Genomic DNA, 19680 nt, shown 5'->3' on the forward strand with positions numbered 1-19680 from the left:
CATGGCTTTGCGAGGAATGTGGCGGTGCGGACGGGACTACGAGCCCTTTCGCCTTCTAATAAAACTCCTCCTAAATTCACCTAGCCAACCAACGCCGTCTTTAGGCAGCTTTCCTCCGCCCTACTTTTCAGGCACGACGCCGGACTTTCCTGAGGACCTGGGCCGCTGTCGCGATGACGAAACAGGCGCGCGCCGGCGAGCTCAAGGCTCCCTCTTGCTCCGATGTCCGTGAGCCGGTGCGCGAGGCTGCTCTCTCGGCTGCCGGCTGCCCCGCTCCGCTATGGCGGCCTCTTTGCTCTCCGGAGCCGGCGCGGTGGGCCCAGCCGGGCAGCCCCAGCAGCGGGTTTCTTCTCCGACGGGGGAGGCAACGGCGCGGGCGCCAAAGCCCCGGACACTTCCTTGTTCGTGCCTCTGCCCGTGTCCCCTTCGTCGCCTGGCCCGGAGGGGGACGTTGGAGCCGAGCTCACGCGCCCGCTCAACAAGAGTAAGCGGCGGCGCCGGGGGTGGAGCGGAAAGACAGGCGGGCCCTGTGGGTTTAGAAAGCCAACCGTGCGCGGTCGGTTAGGGGGCAACGGGAGTGCTCTTTCCTTGCCCGTTTCTTGGATTTTTCTGTCATCCAAACAGGGGTAGGCAGCAGGCAATTTGCGAGTCGCACCTGTCCCACAAGGGCAATTTTACCTGTCCTTTAGTAGCCCTTCCAAATATACATTGAGGTAGTGCGTGAGGGGGAAGCCTCAACTTGCATAGTAAGCCCGTGAGAGTTACGTTCCGAGGATAGTGCCTAAAGCCAAAATTGCCTATACAGTGGTACCTCGGGTTACATACGCTTCAGGTTACAGACTCTGCTAACCCAGAAATAGTACCTCAGGTTAAGAACTTTGCTTCAGGATGAGAACAGAAATCATGCTCCGGTGGCGCGGCGGCAGCAGGAGGCCCCATTAGCTAAAGTGATGCTTCAGGTTAAGAACACTTTCAGGTTAAGAACGGACCTCAGGAACGAGTTATGTACTTAACCTGAGGTACCACTGTACAGTAGTCCAAACAAATTGGGATGCACTTGTGGTGTTAGTGGGGGATTGCCAAAGGTTCCCTCCCCCTGACACCCATCATTAAAAAAAATTTTTTTGCCAAGCACGTAAAGCTGAGCGTGCACAAGTTAAATGGGTGTATGTTGCGGGTGTACTGTGTAGAAAAGAAGCAATATTGGAGACCCATGTGCATTTTGCCATATTATGGCCTCCGCTAGTTTCTGGGAAATGAATGGGCCACAGATCTCTTGAGGGGATCGTTCAAGACATACGTTTATTCCACCCCTATGTCTGCGAACGACCTCTTATAATCTGTGATGCACTTTAGATCATGCAGAATTTATTGTACAACCTGACCATCCATGAGGTATCAGGCCCTCCCCTCAGTCGCCTATCACAGTTTGGAGAACAGAAATTGACCATCCCTGATCAGATGGCAATTGCAAAGTTACCATAATGGTAACTGTTGTTAAGATTGTTAGTCTCCATAGCAGATTTATAGAAGGTGGATTTTACAATATGTTTTTTGTGACTACTTTTTCTTTCGGTGTATAACCCTTTCTTGATTAAATGCTTGAAGGGTATAAAGTATTTTTTTTTTTGCACAAGTAATTTGCCATTCCAATTAGCTTGACAGTATCTGTATTTTGTCTTCTAGGTGAAGTCCTGAAAGTATTAAATAAATTTTACAAGAGAAAAGAAGTACAAAGACTGGGGGCAGAAAATGGACTAGATGGTATGCAATATGTGGTTCTAGGGATAATAGAATATTGGATGTTTCTACATGCTTTATGAGAAGCTCATATCTGGACTTAATCTTTTTTTGACTCTTAAGTTTTTCTAATTCTACTACTAAAACTGACTGCTTAAGTCAGTGCTTAATAAAATAGTGTGTTGTTATTATTATTATTTTTTAAATTTATATCCTCCCAAAAGAGCCCGGGCAGCAAACACATTCACTTTTTGTAAAGCACTCCAAAACAGGTTTAGAAATACAGTTACAATTAAAACATTTTAGAAACAGTTACAATTAAAAACTTTAGTTCATCCAGGAGTTCATGGAAGTAGAATAGGCAGATTTTAGCTGATCACCCCTTTCCCTTGTCTCATTGAACAGCTTCTGAAAGTTGGAGACATTCTAGAATAGTGTGGGAAGCATTGCAGGGTTACATGGGGATTGTCAGGTATCTTAACATGATTTGAAATGTATTGAGTGTTTCAGTGACCACATGCATGGGTATAATCCTACTGAAAACAAAGCACTCTTTAGTTTTCAAGCTAAAAATATTGTTTTGTCATTAGATCTCTGGTCCAGTTTGTAGGAAGTGGAGTTTTGTGTGCAATACTGAACTTGCTTGTGTGTATTTTCCCCTCCCCTTTATAGCTCGTCTGTTTCATCAAGCATTTATAAGCTTTAGGAAATACATAATGGAATCAAGTTTCTTGGGTCCTGATGTGCACATTCTCCTAAATGATATATGCTGTAGTGCTGGTAAGTATATTCAACATTATTTTCCCCTCCCCAATCATTCTTCTTAAAAAAGACACTTGCTTAAATGTTATGGGTGATAAACTTATGGGTAAATAAAATTTGCTTTACCCTTAGAAATAAGGAACTTAATGGGTTAGATTATAATATAACATTATGTGTCATAATGGCTAGGAGTGAGAGATGGGAGTGAGTGCTGTGAACCAGTAAATGGCCTTAGGCAACCCTTTGTTGAATATGTGACAGAGGTGTTAAGTGCTGTTGTTTAAACATCAGATACTGGTACACCGCCAAAACAGAAGTGTGACTGCATTACTGTGTAGAACACAGATACAAACAAGTGAAACATCCAAGAGTGGGTGTGCCCAGTTCCCAGGTAATGATGAATCGACAAAGCAAAATAAAGAGTATGCATTAAATCTTCAAATAAATTCCAACTGAGCAACTTCATGCTGAAGGCTCATTTTGAACCCTTTTCCTTGAAGTATGTCATCTTAGACCTTTCTGGCTTCTGACTGCTGACATTTTAACATCTGGTTTGTATCCATTTATTCAGCTTGTTTGTTTTAGAGCTTATATCTCTACTTAAATGAATGGGCACAAGTGTGTACTTGTGTCTGCTGTGCACATCAACAACCTTAATAAGTTAATACTGTAATGAGAATGTTAGAAGATTATAGTAGGGACAACAAAGAGTGAAAATTATACTTTGTCTTTGCTCTTATTTCTGGTACCAGTTCATTACACTGAGTTCATTAGAGTTGACCCTAATACAGCAAATGGAAATGCCAAGAGTATAATCCTCCCCTTTACACAGAGGGCAAGGTGTGGATGCTCCTGATTAGCCTGCATTCAGCTGTTTCACAGGCCATGGCAAAGCAATCCAGGGTCCCTTTAGGACATTCAGATTTGCAGGTCCTGTACAAGGAACAGAGTACAACATGCTAATGGGAGCACCTTGGAGTCTCCCTGCTTCTTGCAAAGGAACAGAGACTAGGACACTGGGCACCCAGAGAGCACTGAGAAGGGAGGCAGAGAAGGCTGCTCCGGGCTGCTCCTTCCTTCTGCTTCCCTCCTGGCTCTCTTCCATGTCCACATGGGACATGGAATCCCTCTGCATGGGGAGAGCAGAACTCCAACCCAAATCTCATGGAAACCTTTTGATGGGGCTTCTTAATTTAAAACAAGGCATATGAGCTTTTGATTCTTGAGGCCATGATTGAAGTTGTTTGTTTAGTGTAGTACTAGAGAAGAGCTGCTGCAAATGGGCCTGTAATACAGAAAAGTATATGTAAATTCTCAAAGTATATTAGAAATTATTTAGTCCCCAAACGACGATTAAAAAATTATATTGTGAAATGATGCCAAATGTCTTAAGTTTAATTCTGAGTACTTGGGTTTTCTTGTAATTTAGAAGTTATTCACAGTTAATAGGGTTCTTAGAATTGTCCACTAACATTATTTATATCACCAGACTTAGCAATATTATAATTATTCTGAATTCTGTACATCACTGGGTGATGGTTTACTACTTGTTGGTTTTAATATACCTTTCTCCTTCCTTCTAGGGCACGTTGATGATCTGTTTCCATTTTTCATGAGACATGCTAAGCAGATTTTTCCTATGCTGGAGTGTATGGATGATCTGCGTAAAATCAGTGATTTGAGATTGCCACCCAACTGGTTAGCTTTTTAAAATCACTTATATGTCTTCCTTATGATAATAACAATGTCAGTGCTGGGACAATGTGCATTTTATGTCCCTATCATGGCAGTTATTCTCACTGAAGTTGTCATCAGCGTCTTGCGTTACTTTTGAGTGTTTTTCTTTAATTGAAAAAATGTTATCAGAAATCACAGAAATTGAGGTGTGAGATTACATGGTTTGAAATCAACATATCTAAAGGTGTATTTAGTTTTTAGTTTATGAATATACTACAAAGTGAGGTGGTGTTTAAACAAACAGACTGCCAGGCTCAACTATGCATTTCTCTATGTATCGTTATAGGTATCAGGACGCCAGAGCTATCCAAAGAAAAATTGTATTTCATGCTGGTCCTACAAACAGTGGAAAAACCTACCATGCAATCCAGAGATATTTAGCAGCAAAATCAGGAATATACTGTGGCCCTTTGAAGCTTCTGGCACATGAGATCTTCCAGAAGAGTAACGATGCTGTCAGTATGTTAAATGTGTTTCCATGCTTCTGTGACTGTTACAGTCTGTGGTGATGATTCATGATATAGTATTGTCAGTGTACGCAATATTTTTCACAGTCGCATAAGCAAAAAACAAAACAAGTACCCCAATAAGCGCATAATTATATTTTGACAGTGGGTGTGCACAATAGAGGAAGGGGAGAGAAGAAAGGAAGAGGTAAAAGAAAGAATAAGTGCAAGTACAGCTATATTAGTAAAAGTAGCTATCTTGTGATCATTTTTGTTATGCTGCATTGACTACCCTTTTTTGCTTGAGGCATTAGTAACTACTGGAGTTCTGTAGCTGTCAAATGAGTAAACAATATCTGTAGCCGAGGCAGCAGAATCCAGATCTTGCGGCTGCTGAATGAGTACCTCTGTCATATTTGAGTATGTGCTTTTTGCAACAATCTCAGTTAAAGGAAGCCAAAACAGTTATGAGCTGTTCAAAGCCTGTACTGTAAGGCTCAGCACACCCTAAACCAAATGCATTGAAGGCAGCGGCATTCAGTCACACTACTGCACCAGTTAACATTACAGGTTCACGACCATTGCAACCTTCTCCACCCATACAGATTTATTTGCCATCATATTTATGTCTTTATCCATGATGGCTAGATAGGAAACTTTTTTTCTGTATTGTAGTTGTTTCTGAGACTGAAAGGGCTATAGCTCTTTGGTCAAGCACAAGACTTGCTTGCAGAATACCCCAGGTTTGACCCCTGGCATCTCAAGGGAGGGCTGGGAAAGGCTGCCGTCTGCCACCCTCGTGACTTGCTGCCAATTGCTGTAGGCAGTTCTGAGCTTCTAGAACTTAAACAAATTAAATGTGTCTGTTAAATCCACAGGTACTATTTCTTAGAATATACTCTCTTGAAAAGTATGTCTATTCCAGGCTGCCTGTGGAGAGTTTGCCTTTCTCTGAAGCAAACCTGGGAATCCTAAGATGGTGGGCTGGAGAGTGACAGTGTGGGAGGGGTGGTTAACTCTGGCTGCTAGAGGCCTCCTTCAAGAACTTTTGCTTGGTTCCTCCTTCCTTGCTTTGGAGGGACGCTCTTCCCATCTATCCTCTTCCTCTATTTGCATCCATTTTTTTAGTAGCTCTTGTTTAAAACAAAAATGGGGGTACTCAGGATTTGTTTTCTAAGATTTAGATTTCTGCACAAGATGCTTTATTGGGCTGTCTGTTGTCTGTTTTCATATTTCAGTGTACAGTAGTATCCTTTGGGAGCTTAGGTTGGATTTCTCTTCCTAGAAAAACCACCTGTATCCTCTCTCTCTTTAAACCTTACAGAACGTGCCATGTGATTTGGTAACCGGAGAAGAACGTGTTTGTGTTGATCCTGAAGGCAGGCAGGCTGCCCATGTTGCTTGCACTATTGAGATGTGCAGCGTCACTACACCCTGTATGTAAACTTCTTTCTTTTTTGTGTGTGTTCTTCACGGGTATTAAAGCATATCATGTTCTAGTTTTATAAATTTGCCTCTAGTGTTCTGATATATTTCAATTTAGAATTTCTTCTGTTATAACAGATTAACAGGCCAAATAAATGACAATGTAGAAACCATTCTTAAAACTTTGTAAAAACTGTTTAAAGAATTCATAATTGAAATTACTATTTTTCTTCTGTCTTTTACCTCTTAAAGTTTGTTTTTCCAGTCCCTTTTACCACATACCATCATTTTTTGTATTTTTAAGATGAAGTAGCTGTGATTGATGAAATCCAGATGATTAAAGATCCTTCCAGAGGTTGGGCCTGGACACGAGCACTCTTGGGTATGTTTTCTGCAGGTTTCATGTTAGTAAAACAAATTACCTTTAGCTACTGATTTGCGACTTCTCTTTCATATGGACAGTGTAGTGCAGGGCTCCAGAACAGCCTTCCTTCCTCAAGCTGGTGCCCTCCAGTTCTGAACTGTTTCTCTGACCATTTGCCATGTTGGCTGGAGCTAGTGGAAGTTGTACTCCAATACAGTGGTGCCTCGCAAGACGAAATTAATCCGTTCCGCGAGTCTCTTCGTCTAGCGGTTTTTTCATCTTGCGAATCAACCCTATTAGCGGATTAGCGCTATTAGCGGTTTAGCGGCTATTAAAGGCTTAGCGGCTATTAAAGGCTTAGCGGATTAGCGGCTAAAAGGCTATTAGCGGCTTAGAAAAAGGGGGGGAAAGCGGAAAAAAATCGGAACACTTGCAAGGTGTTTTCATCTTGCAAAGCAAGCCCATAGGGAAAATCATCTTGCAAAGCAGCTCAAAAACGGAAAACCCTTTCATCTAGCGGGTTTTCCGTCTTGCGAGGCATTCGTCTTGCGGGGCACCACTGTAATATATCCAGAGTACTTGGGGAGGAAGTCTGCTGAGGAATGTTAGTTGAACCTGTCCTATGTATGAGTATGGTGTACTGACACATTGAACTGTATCCAATTTTATTTAGATTTACAATAAAAATAGCCAGTCTACTAAATTTGTAACGTGCATTTTGAATAGCTTTATTTCCATCCTGCGTGGTGGGATAGTGATGGCCGGGATCCAAAGAACCACTTAAAGCACATCCTTAGCAGACCATTATACAAAGCCAAGTCCCCTCTGTTTCAAAGTCAGTTCACTATGTGACTTGAGGGGTTGAAAAAAAGGGTGTGCAGAACCAGTTGCAATTGTTTTGATCCTAGCACTTGCTTCCATCTTGGGTAGTTGTCAGACAATGAAATACTGTCCAAATTTTGGCATGGTTTACTCAGAAGTAAATTCCACTGTCTTCCCAGCGAAGTGTGTAACTTGAGCTGGATATTAGGGTGGGGTCAGTTATTCTCCTTGATATTATAGTTTTGAACAAGTGGCTCCACAGAACCAGCATAACGTTTGAATGAGGTGGTTATTCAGATTCATGAACTGGGCAAGTCTTACTGGGCTTTGCTAGCTACAAACGTCTGCAAGCAAAACATTTGATTATGATAGCCTTATAGTAGCAATGCAAACCATATGTCTGTTTTCAGTATGTGTGATCCATGTAAACTGCTTTTACAGTCCTCCTTTCTTATGTGCATTTTATATTTAGGACTCTGTGCAGAAGAAATCCATGTTTGTGGTGAGGCTGCTGCTATTAACTTGGTGACAGAGCTCATGTATACTACAGGGGAGGAGGTTGAGGTAGGCATTGTCCATATCTATATAGCTACATACTCCGATTTTTAAAGCTCCCTTTCTTAAAAATACTCACTAGAGCCTGTGCATTAAAATCAGTGCATCAGTTGTGAAGCTGTTAATATGTTTCTGGCATTAGCAAGATTATCCACCAGGCCTCTTCTCCCTTAACTGTCTCAGTGGGAGAAATGAGAAGCAGGGCTCATTCCATCAGCTTTGCCCAAAAACCCACCTCCATCAGACACCTCCTACTGATGAACTGCTTCTATGCCAGCTGGTCGTTATATATTATACTTCCACTGCAACCAACCCCTTGTGTGTGCCAGTGTAGTTTACCTGATTGCTACCCATGTCTCTTATTGACTGCCATTCTGTGATGGTTGCAAGGGTAAATGATGCTTTTTCTCTCCAGGTGAGAAACTACAAGAGACTCACCCCTCTAAAAGTCCTGGATCAGGCCCTTGAATCTCTAGATAACCTTCGCCCTGGAGACTGTATTGTCTGTTTCAGTAAGAATGATATTTATTCAGTGAGCCGGCAAATTGAAACCCGGGGCCTAGAATGTGCTGTCATATATGGAAGTCTGCCACCTGGTAATTACTCCTTGATATATGTTGGGGGAGTTGGGAGGTGCGAATGCTATGTGAATAATTAGGAAATTTCTGTTTAATATTTGAATATTGAAGTACTTGCAACATCATACCCAAGAATTCTGAGAAACCCCAAGAATCAGTGCAGTTTTGGAATCAGTAGTTTAAATCAGTGCAGGTTCAGTCCTCTTACCTTGATTCAACATGGCATCCAGTTGTATCCAAACAAAGGAAAAAACTGTTCCTTGATCTTGGGAACCATCATGCAAAATTTGGTTATGATATTTTAAGAGGAGTCCAAATGCACAGTGAACAAGCAGCTGTCCAGAATTTATAGTATGCTGTGTTTTTAAATGTGCATTTCTTTCTTTGGCACCTTGTCTTGGAAAATGTTAACTTGTTCATCTAGTACTTGTCTGGTTCACATATTCTTAGCAGGGATGGCCTTGATTACCATAAACTATACAGGGGATAGATCTGCCCATACAGCTTTAATCATACACAGCTCAATCTAGTTTTTAGTTCTGTACTGATTGCATTTCCATGTACGGTTTGCATTTCCTGAAGTCTCCCTTCTTCTCCATGGCCACTTATTATTTCTTTATTTCAAGAATTTCTAAACAGCCCTTTATCCTGACAGATTCCTAGCAGTGTACAGACACTTCACGTTGGGTGTGGGCAGCATGAGTGAAAACTTGCAAGTTGCCTGACACACAGGAAGAGGGGATACTGTCTTAGGAGCTGGTTCAGTCATGTCAGAGGGGCCTACACAGTCATCTTGGAAGTAGGCAGAGTTGCCAGGGTGGGATGGAATGTGCATGGCACCAGAAGCTTGGGCAATACTGGCAACTTAAGGTTCTGATGTCACCAGAAGCTTATATGGCCACGTATACGCTGCTCCACATGGAGATACCAGCTCATGCAAATAGTGCTTTCATGTGAGCCCATGCCTGCTTCCAAGGTAATCTCAGTGGGCCACTGACATACCTGAACTGCCACTAAGCAGTTCAGAATATTAACATTTTTCACTGTCACCTGCAAAACACCATTGTGGAATGGTAATTTTAAAGTATTGACAATATTTGGTTTATTTCAAACCAAACTAAAAACCATAAATGTAAATTGCAACATAGTCTACACTTGTCATTGTTTCAGGGACAAAACTTACACAGGCAAGGAAATTCAACGATCCCAATGATCCGTGTAAAATCATGGTTGCTACAGATGCAATTGGAATGGGACTCAATTTGTAAGTATCCTGGGTGGATTGCAGATTCTGTCAGAATGAGTTAAATGTGTTGGTTCTTGGCTTTTTCCAAAACCATATCTCAGTGTTACATATCTCCTGTGGCTCTTGTGTACAGGCAAGTACTGGTTTCTTAATTTAACCCGACTGGAGCAGGATTTCTAACCATTTTTGTCCCATTACTGCTGCTTCCAGTGCAGAGACATTAGATGATGATCTAGATAACTAAGCTGTTCATAAGAGCCTGTCTGTGTGGCATTGAGCGTCATCATATCTCTTGTACCTTTCCAGCAGTGTGGAAGATGGAACGTCATCAAAAGTTGGATAGGGTTGGTGCATTCACTGGGAGTTGCATTGCACTGGGCCTAGTGAGCTTAGATGTATAGGGGTAGAATGTTTGTTCAAGAATGGACATTGGACATCTAGCAGTCACCCACTACTATGTGGCAAACCTGAGACTGTGGAGATATCTGTGTTCGGAGTCATCTGTCTGACACCTTTTCCTGACAAACCTTTGGGTTTGTGGTGAAATCCTGCATTGTATTGACAAGGCTCACGTTTTGAGAATTACAAATTATAGCTCTTTGTTCCGACTTCAGTGTTAATCCACTATCTATGCTTTTGTTCTAGGAGCATAAAAAGAATCATTTTTAACTCCCTCATTAAGCCTACTATCAATGAGAAGGGTGAGAAGGAAATGGATACAATTACAACATCTCAAGCTCTACAAATCTCAGGCAGAGCGGGAAGATTTAGCACTGTATTTGGAGAAGGGGAAGTCACCACCATGCATCGAGATGACCTTCCTTTGTTAAAGGAAATCTTGAATAAATCAGTGGATCCCATAGTGGTAGGATATTGTTATCAACAACATCATCATATTGTTGGTGCATTTTTCAGCTGTCTGATAGTAGAGCAGCATTGGAGCATCTTAAAACGAGTTGATCAGTCATAGGAAGCTTCTACCGGGTCAAAATGTTTTGTTTTTCTAGCTCAGTATTGTATTAATCTGACTTGCAGCTATTCTCCAGAACCTCTGAGAGGCATCTTCCCATCATGTGTTGCATACAGCTTTTAACTGGGGAGTGAATCGGGGGCCTTTTACCACTGAGCCATCTCTCCCCACACCCTGCCAACTTATTTGTGCAAGTAACAATTCAAGCAATTGACATGACCTGGAATATAAGTACAGTGGTACCTTGGGTTAAGTACTTAATTCGTTCTGGAGGTCCATTCTTAACTTGAAACTGTTCTTAACCTGAAGCACCACTTTAGCTAATGGGGCCTCCTGCTGCCGCCGCACGATTTCTGTTCTCATCCTGAAGGTACTATTTCTGGGTTAGGGGAGTCTGTAACCTGAAGCGTCTGTAACCTGAAGCGTATGTAACCTGAGGTACCACTGTACTTGTATGAGCATTAGCAACATTTTTTTAAATTAAATTTTATTGTTACCATTCACATTAACACACCATACAGAAAAAGAAAATAAATTTCCATCACTTTTGGTGGTGATCATTAGCAACATTTACTAGCAGAACACTTTCAGCCAGTGTGGTGTAGTGGTTAAGAGCAGTAGACTCGTAATCTGGTGAACCGGGTTTGTGTCTCTGCTCCTCCACATGCAGCTGCTGGGTGACCTTGGGCCAGTCACACTTCTCTGAAGTCTCTCAGCCTCACTCACCTCACAGAGTGTTTGTTGTGGGGGAGGAAGGGAAAGGAGAATGTTAGCTGCTTTGAGACTCCTTCGGGCAGTGATAAAGCCGGATATCAAATCCAAACTCCTCCTTCTCCTCCTCCTCTTCTTCTTCTTCTTTGGAAATGAGGAAATCCCTGCTCATGGGATTTACTGCTGCTTAATCAAATGAAGATGATAATGTATGAGCTGGTTCTCTGGAATTTTTTAGCTAAGTAGCTCAGTTACATTAATATTAGTGCAGTAAATGTTGCATAGGGCATAAGCTGACTGGGCCACCTTGTTGTTTAGATGCTTGTTCTGATAGCCAGATAAAATAAATTTAGGAAAGTTTAATTCTTGTAATAATGAGACCCTTTTCTCCCCACCTCTTTTTTTCACCCAGACTGCTGGCTTGCATCCTACCGCTGACCAAATTGAGATGTTTGCATATCATCTTCCAGATGCCACTCTATCAAATCTACTTGTAAGAATCAGGAAACCTGTTAAGTTTTAACATTTCTGTGAACAACAGTTTAAGCTTCATTAGCCTAGCTAGAGAATGCTAGTTAGGATTTTGAGGAGCTGTTTACCGGCGTCTAATCTGCACAGACAGGCTATCTTTGCAGTGTTTGCTTCTGCAGTTGATAGCTTTCCCTTTCCCTTTTCAAGTCTTAAGAAGGACTTGCCTCATTGACTGCAGAGCTGCTGCAGGAAATTGCTAGTTTCCTTGTGTGAATATTGATAGATTTCCATGGGGATAGTCAGGGCTTCGTCTAACTAAGAGCATCTTTATCTTTATTTAAAACAGGATATTTTTGTGAGCCTCTCTCAAGTTGATGGCCTCTACTTTGTGTGCAATGTTGATGACTTCAAATTTCTAGCTGACATGATTCAGCACATTCCACTGAACCTGAGAGCCAGATACGTGTTCTGCACAGCACCCATCAACAAGAAGCAGCCGTACGTCTGCACTTCACTGTTGAAGGTAAGTGACCTGCCTCTCCTGTGTGTGTGCATCAGCGTGCACTTTTGTGGGAGTAGTCCGTGTTGTACTAAGTTGGTGCCAGTCTCTTCATCCATTTGTGGGCATGATCAGAATTGGGTGACCCAAGTGACAAGTTGAGATGGTGGTGATCAGAATGCTGTATGGATATTTGTCTGGTCTGCCAGCAGTGGTGCCACAGTTACATCCAGTGAGGGGTTGGAGCAAGATGCTGGTAAATTTGGGTTGGCTTGGGCTCAGTGGTGGGTGCACCCGATTGCTTCTGCTGGTGTACCTGAACTGCCCCAGCCTTTACTCCTGTTCCATAAAGCATGAGGAGTTACTGGACATTTTACAGGCCAGCAAAACTGTATCTTATTCATGATTACAGAAGCATTACAACCGTCAGCCTCTCCTTTTCCAGTGCCTGCTCTGAGACACATGGGGGGGAAATTCGGGGGGGGGGGTTGCATCCAAAGCATTGTAGAAAGTTTATATCATAAACTACTGTCATGGCTGGGTTTGGCAGAAAAAAAGTAGGCTGCTGCAAAGGGCATTTGGCAGTGTGAGAGATTTATGGCAGTGTTCTTGGGGAAATACTCATTGCTTAATGCTTCTTCTTTTTCCCTTTTCTAGTTTGCACGGCAGTTTAGCAGAAATGAACCTCTGACATTTGACTGGCTGTGCAGGCATATTAATTGGCCTCTAGTCCCGCCCCAGAATATAAAGGACCTTGTACACCTTGAAGCTGTTCATGATGTCCTCGATCTGTATCTGTGGCTGAGGTACTGGAGGCTTGGTTCCTTCTTCCTCCTCTTCCTTAATGCGGGCAGCTTTGGGGCATAAGGAGTCCTCCGCTTTGGGTAAAAGCATGGTTCAGTCCTCATGTGAGATGACACCAACGCAAAATGTTGGTGGGGAACTACTGGTCTTTTGATCTCCTCCTTGTCAAAATTTCTCTGCATGTGGAAAACACCCAACAGGGAGATGGCGTCTAAGGCAGCCTCTTCCAAGATGGGTTTGCTTTCCATGTTCAGGGAGATTTTGAAATAGAGGCACTTTGAAACAAGCGATTTCCTGCATGGGTCTGGGGAAGGAGCAGTTCTGGGAGAGAACTGTACCATATCAGAAACTGCATATTTGAAGTGTCATTAAGTTGGGACCGGAGAGAAGTCGTTTACTGTCAGCTCTGCTAAGACAGAGGCTGAACAACCGGTTCTTTTGACCTATTCAGTTAATGCAGAAGAGAAACAAGATCTTTTTTGGAGGTGGAGAACAGATGAGGGAGAGGTGAGGGGTGGGGGTGGGGTGTAGAGCTCTGGACATAGATTAGGGATACTTGGATTTAAATCCATGCTCAGCCTAAGCTGTTGTACATGACAGATGCAAGTATAAAATGGGTAACCCACTGTGTGCTGCTGCCACGAACTTCTTGGAGAACTGTGGAATAAAACACAGCTATTTTATAGATGGTTTCAAACCAGAGTGGCTAACGGGTTGCTCTCCAAATGCTTCTGAACTGCAACTCCCATCGTCCTTGGGGTAAACTGGCTAAGGCTGATGGGATTTGTAGTTCAGCGACACTTGGAGAGCCAGACATTGCCTTCCTTTCATTTAAAATATTCTATCTTGTCTACTAGGCTATGCATAAACTGTGTGATATTAGCTTTTTATTGTAAACCTTTTGGCTTAATGGTATTGCATATTACACTTAAACACACCCACACCCCAGATTACATGTGTTTTTGAGGTATAACAACTTGATCAGCTGTTTGCTCTAAATTGCTACATAGTTTCATTTGTATCTTAACCCCAGAAACTTGAAGTGCATAACAGATAATATGCTGATCAGTTAATGCCCAGGACTACAGATGTCCAAAGACGTTTGGGTTGAATCTAGCCAAGTTATTGCATGAGTGGAACAACTTCTACTTGCATAACAGAACTTTTTTTTCTTCATCCCCTTCGCCAGCACCCCAAAATGGGGTAGGGGGGAGCTCCAGAGCAGATCCAGAGCAGAGAGCATGCAGGTGATGGGAGAAAAAGGAGAGGAAGTTCCGTTGCATGTGCAGAGGTTCTGCTCACACAAGTAGCTGGATTCAGCATTTTAGTGAAGAGGTCCCAAAGTGCCTGTTGAAGGGGCTGGGGGCTGTTAACCTTTCAAGAATTCTTGGTCTGAACTTACCATACATGCATGTTTCCTTGTAGCTACCGGTTTATGGACATGTTCCCGGATGCTGCTCTCGTCAGGGACATACAGAAGGAGCTGGACGACATTATACAAGTCGGGGTGCTTAACATTACGAGGCTGATCCGAGTATCGCAGGCCGCTTCTGGGTCTGTCACTTTACCAGACGACTTTCCTCTCCAGAGGGCTAGCATTGGCAATGGGATGTTGAATGCGGAAGACCTCCTAGAGGCTAACGGAGAGCTTTCCCCAAGTGACGTGAAGACCCAAGGGCACCGACGAGCAAGGGGATCCAAAGCGATGAACTATAGGCCTGCTGAAGCACAGGGCCGAGCTCAGGGAGCTCTGGCTGCCAGACTAATACAGCAGGGACTCCTCACCCAAGATATGCTGAAACAGTTGGAACATGAGTGGCTGGCTCGTCGCAAGGGCTTTGCCACAGATGAAAACACAGGCCCAAACAAAGGGAAGAAGAGGAAATAGGATGCTGTGTCTTTGCAAAATAAAAATTATATTTTCAATAAGCTTTGGTCTTTTGATGGTATAGGTTAGGAACTTGTTGCCCTGCAGATGTTTTTGGACTACAGTCAGCCCCAGCAGCATGGCCAGTGGTTAGAGAGGACAGAAGTTGTAGTCTTAACAGTATCTTGAGTGGCACATGTTTTCCATCCTGATGTAGGTATAGATTTTTAAAAATTTGTATTATAAACAGTAAAAGAATTTTCCAGTTGTACATTGCCTTAAACGGTGCTTTACACCAGAAGCAAGAAACAAAATGGGGCACTTAGAGTCTTGACTTCCAGTGATTGTGAACTGCATCTCCCATCAGCCTCAGCAAAGTTAATGGTCATGGACTGAGAGAACTGCAGTACAGCACACCGTTTCTGATTGGGGCAGGTGGGTGAGAACAGGAGGAGAGGAGAAAACAATACCACAAGAGATGAATGTGAGTAAATGCAGCTACATGAACTTTATTGGGCTTGGAGCTGAAGTTGTAGGCGTCATTATAAGTGTAAAGTTTGCATCAAGCATATTCTGTGAATGTCGTGCTACCCCAAACCATAACGTTTATCCCAAGGGACCACACATCTTTGTTTAAACACTGAACCTCAGATAGCTCAAAGCCAATGAGTCACATCACAAAGTTCATACGTATTTTTCTAATAACGCAACCTACCTCTGCAGTTGGTCATCCATCTCATTCGACGAGGTACATAGTTCAGCAGATAAACAGATTAGTAGAAAGGTCTTTTGACTCGTAACACCCTCAGATAGGACACCCAACCCACACTTTCTAATTATCCTTCACAGGAAGGAAATAGGTTGCATTCTTTGGAAGAGTGCTTTGGGGGAAAGGTCATGATTCTATCTCACCGTGTCTCTTTTTGAAAGTAATTTTCAGTACAGTGGTACCTCGGATTACATACGCTTCAGGTTACAGATTCCGCTAACCCAGAAATAGTACCTCAGGTTAAGAACTTTGCTTAAGGATGAGAACATAAATTGTGCTCCAGCGGCACGGCGGCAGCAGGGGGCCCCATTAGCTAAAGTGGTGCTTCAGGTTAAGAACAGCTTCAGGTTAAGAACGGACCTCCGGAACGAATTAAGTACTTAACCCGAGGTACCACTGTACTCTCGAATGAAGTATGAAGAAAATTTATACAATATTTCTCTGTGAAAGGGCAAAATATATTTAGTGGAAAGTGCCCTTAGAATTGAGCCTGAACACTCTCTGAACACTCGCACCCTAGCAGTTAAGAGGGGTTGATGCTGCCCATGTTGTAATAGTTGCACAGAAGCAGACTTGGGAAGGGAGAACTTTGCTCCATGGAAGGGCACGGTGGCTACCTGAAGCTGATACCGTAGGCTTATCATTTATTGCTGTAGTATATATTTCAAGAATGAACTTCGTTGATTGCGGCAGTCAGAGTTGGCTGTGGCTCCCTTCCATGTGAGCTTGAGATTGTGGCTGTGTGACATTTGAATGACTCGGAACATCCCGTAGACAAGAAAGCGCTGGAGCAAGTACAAAACGAAATCTTGGGTTCTGAGTAGTGAGCCTTTAAGGAGCAGAGCACTAACGGGGACATTCTTTTGAATTTTGCTGAGATTAGCACTTCCTTTAATTTGCTGTGTGTTCCCATAGTGTCTCCATAGTAACTGTTATAATCACTCTGAAGTTTGCTCAAGCGTTTCTAAGGCTGATTTGGACGAAAGTTTACTTCCACACTAATGATGTGGATACAATTAGACTCGATGAAGAGTTAACTGGGTTCACATGATCTTCTAAATGAATAGGGTGTACTACTGCACTAATCCTCTGCTAACAAGTTCTGGAGCTAGCTAGCTCAGGACAGAATTCTCCACATGTTATTAACCTGAATGGCATTTTAGGATTTAATAGAATTGGGGTGTGTAGACTGGCGCAGTAGGCAAATTTTGGAACCTTGATTTTGCTGTGGGGGAGATGAATGAATGCCAAGTATTTTGTGGAAAGGGGACAAGTAGTAAAGACTAAGCTCCTCTCCAAGGTTGACTGTGTAAGAAACACAACAGCTCCCTCCTGAAATGATCTCCTGTTTTTAGTGCTAATACAGAAGGCTTGCATTTAAGTAGTCTGATCCCCTGTGGTGAGTAAGAATTGCCACCAGGTGACCATATGAATCACCATCCTCTCTTTTTGCTATAAAGCACTCCAGTGACCTCTTTGAGGTTATACAGGAGGTAAGTGGGAGTGTCATGCACAGTCTCCTTATTATGTTCCTGTGGTCTGGAAGCTGTGTTTGTTAGCATGCTGCTGAGTGTTATTGTTGGCTCCCCATCCAAGTTCTCCCTGTCTTCAAAAGATTTTGGGACCACAGAATAAGAGATTGGGCACAGTAGGTGATTGGAGAAGTGGCAAGAGAAGTGCCAAGGAACCTGCCTGGTGCAGTGGAAAGAGAGGAGCAGGGCCTGAACTTTTATGCACAAAGCTGCGATAGGTTCGTAAAGTGGTGTGTCAGGTGGGAAAGCAGCGACCTTGAGATGGTGGCAAGCTACGAAAGAAAACTCAGGAGAAACATATTTTTTGCAGTCTTAACTTTTACAGACTGAAAATTCTCCTTTAATGTAATTATGAATTAGGGGACCCAGGTCTTAATTTTTCACTGCTGTCATATCCACCTTTGGTCAGGCAGTAGTGGCTGCCGACTTGTCCGTTGAAGACCAGCATGTTTGGGAAACTTTTCTTGCATTCGTCTCCCCCACTGCCCTTTCCCCATCAGCCGTTTTCCAGGAGGTCATCCGAACAAGGATGACATCGCTGTGCTGCCATTGTTCAGCACTCTTTAGCTGCTGGCCTTTTAATTGAGGGTACAGGGGAATGGAGGATAATGATGCCACTGATGGACAATGAGTCCATTGTTCTTTCTTTCTGTGTGCAATTGTGAAGAGGCTGAGAGCGGTTGCAGCGGAGTCTCTGGGTGTCAGTTGCTGGAAACCACAAGTGCAGAAAGTGCTCTTGCTCCGCTTGCAGGCTTCCCAGAGGTATCTGGTAGGCTACTGTGAGAACCACCTTGGTAGCTCAGTCAGTAGAGCATGAGACTCTTAATCTCAGGGTCATGGGTTCAAGCTCCACACTGGACAAAAAGATTCCTCCATTGCAGGGGGTTGGACTGGATGACCCTCGTGGTCCCTTCCAACTCTATGATTGTATGAACAGGATTCTGTGTTAGCTGGACCGTTGGCCTGATCCAGGAGCTCTCTTCTTATGTTATAATGTTCTATACCATTGCATATGCTAAGCATCAGCCTGAGGGGATGACGTTTCACTTACTAAGCAGAGCTAATCTAGGGCTAGGAAAGCTTTCTCTTGGATACACCTTGTCTAGCAGCCACCCACTAGACACAGATCTAGTTCAGCTAGCAGCAGTAAACAAAACTCACAAGCTGTACTGGCGCCATGCTTTTTGGGCTCTTTGTTATGAAGTTATTTCAGCTTTGGAAACCTCACCAGCTATAGGAGGCTGGGGATCGGTCATGATGGAAGATACAACTGAGGCTGCCATTCTCTGGATAGATCAACCTCCTTGGTTATGAACATTCAGCATTATAAGCCACAGGATAGGTTGGACCTAAAGTCGAGTGCTTGTGATGTCCATTATGCCTCTGTCAAAGTACTACACAGCTCAGCTCTTTGTGTTTATAAGCAAGGCTCCTTTTGCATCTGTTGCTGTCCAAGATCTTAACAGCCATGTTACTTCATTCTGCTATGGCAGCTCCTAAGCATCAGCACATGGTTGAAAAATACATATTTTTTTGCACAGCTCTTCCTTTCTCAAACTCTTTGAGATCTGGGGGTTGTGTGGCAGACGACTGGCACTTGAGAGCCCACAGGCAAATTATTGCGAAGACTTGCCTAGATGAGACGAAAATGTAGCAGACTGGGAAAATGCACTTTGCAATGCTGCAGAGTGCCAAGCGGCTGGGTGGCTGGGAAGGAAAGTGTCCTCTATTCCCATGCCGTTCCCAGCAATGTTTCTGAGTGATACAATGCCCATTGAAGTGGCTTGTTTTTACTACTTTTCCCCTACTGGAAGTGTGCCATGCTGTGGAAGATCATGCTGGGTTTCAGTTAAGCAAAGAAGCACCCATAGCAACTGGTTTGTTCAGGGGTAGAACATTTCCAAATTGGGCCAGTAGCTAATTGTGTCCTTTTCTCTGCTCTTGGCAGTTAGCCACCTGTTCAGTATTAGACTATACCAAGTGGTGGGAGGGACTCTGTGTGAGAGAGAGGTGGGGGGGAGAGGGGAAGGAGGAGAGAGCAAGAGGCTGGAGATTAATCATTGAACCAACTACACTGAATGGACTTGTTTAGGACTGGCTGCTCTGGGGTTTCTTATTAACATCTCTGCTGGCAAATGGCCCCGGCAAGTGAGTTTTGCTGGCCTCATAGTATATGAATGAGATCTGGAGTTAGTTGCTCACAGCCGTTCCATCAATACTGAGGCATTAGAGAGAAATGTTTGCTGTACACTTAGTGTCGTTTTATTTCACAAAACTAAAAGAGGACCAGATCAAAAAGGTAAGAGTTGGCTGGGCTCACTGTTTTGACATCAGCTACTTTAAATAAGAGAATTGTTTTTTGACTTGTGGGTTGTCATTAAA

The 19680-nt window shown here is 43.2% G+C and overlaps 2 protein-coding genes across 3 annotated transcripts in view; both read left to right on the forward strand.

Annotated features, from left to right (window-relative positions):
- Nucleotides 1–188: 188 nt before the first annotated feature.
- SUPV3L1 (Suv3 like RNA helicase) lies at nucleotides 189–15052 on the forward strand. The gene is made up of 15 exons (XM_083503063.1): nucleotides 189–484; nucleotides 1687–1764; nucleotides 2413–2520; nucleotides 4086–4200; nucleotides 4526–4694; nucleotides 6010–6121; nucleotides 6415–6492; nucleotides 7769–7860; nucleotides 8267–8447; nucleotides 9600–9693; nucleotides 10321–10540; nucleotides 11769–11849; nucleotides 12174–12350; nucleotides 12984–13132; nucleotides 14556–15052. Exons 1-15 carry the CDS (start codon nucleotides 223–225, stop codon nucleotides 15016–15018), a joined length of 2379 nt encoding a protein of 792 aa, XP_083359189.1. The 5' UTR covers nucleotides 189–222; the 3' UTR covers nucleotides 15019–15052.
- Nucleotides 15053–15178: 126 nt separating this feature from the next.
- The window catches only part of LOC310706791 (hexokinase HKDC1), a 28448-nt gene continuing 23946 nt past the window's right edge, over nucleotides 15179–19680 (forward strand). The window contains exon 1 of one of the 2 annotated variants that reach the window (XM_083503051.1): nucleotides 15179–15481. In XM_083503051.1, the coding sequence (XP_083359177.1) occupies nucleotides 15476–15481 (6 nt within the window). In that variant the 5' untranslated portion in view covers nucleotides 15179–15475. Of the gene's footprint in view, nucleotides 15482–18860; nucleotides 19598–19680 lie in introns of those variants that run through there. The other variant, XM_083503050.1, reaches the window with a different exon arrangement.

Source organism: Podarcis liolepis, assembly GCF_965112155.1.
Source record: "Podarcis liolepis genome assembly, chromosome: 5".
Lineage (NCBI taxonomy): Eukaryota > Metazoa > Chordata > Lepidosauria > Squamata > Lacertidae > Podarcis > Podarcis liolepis.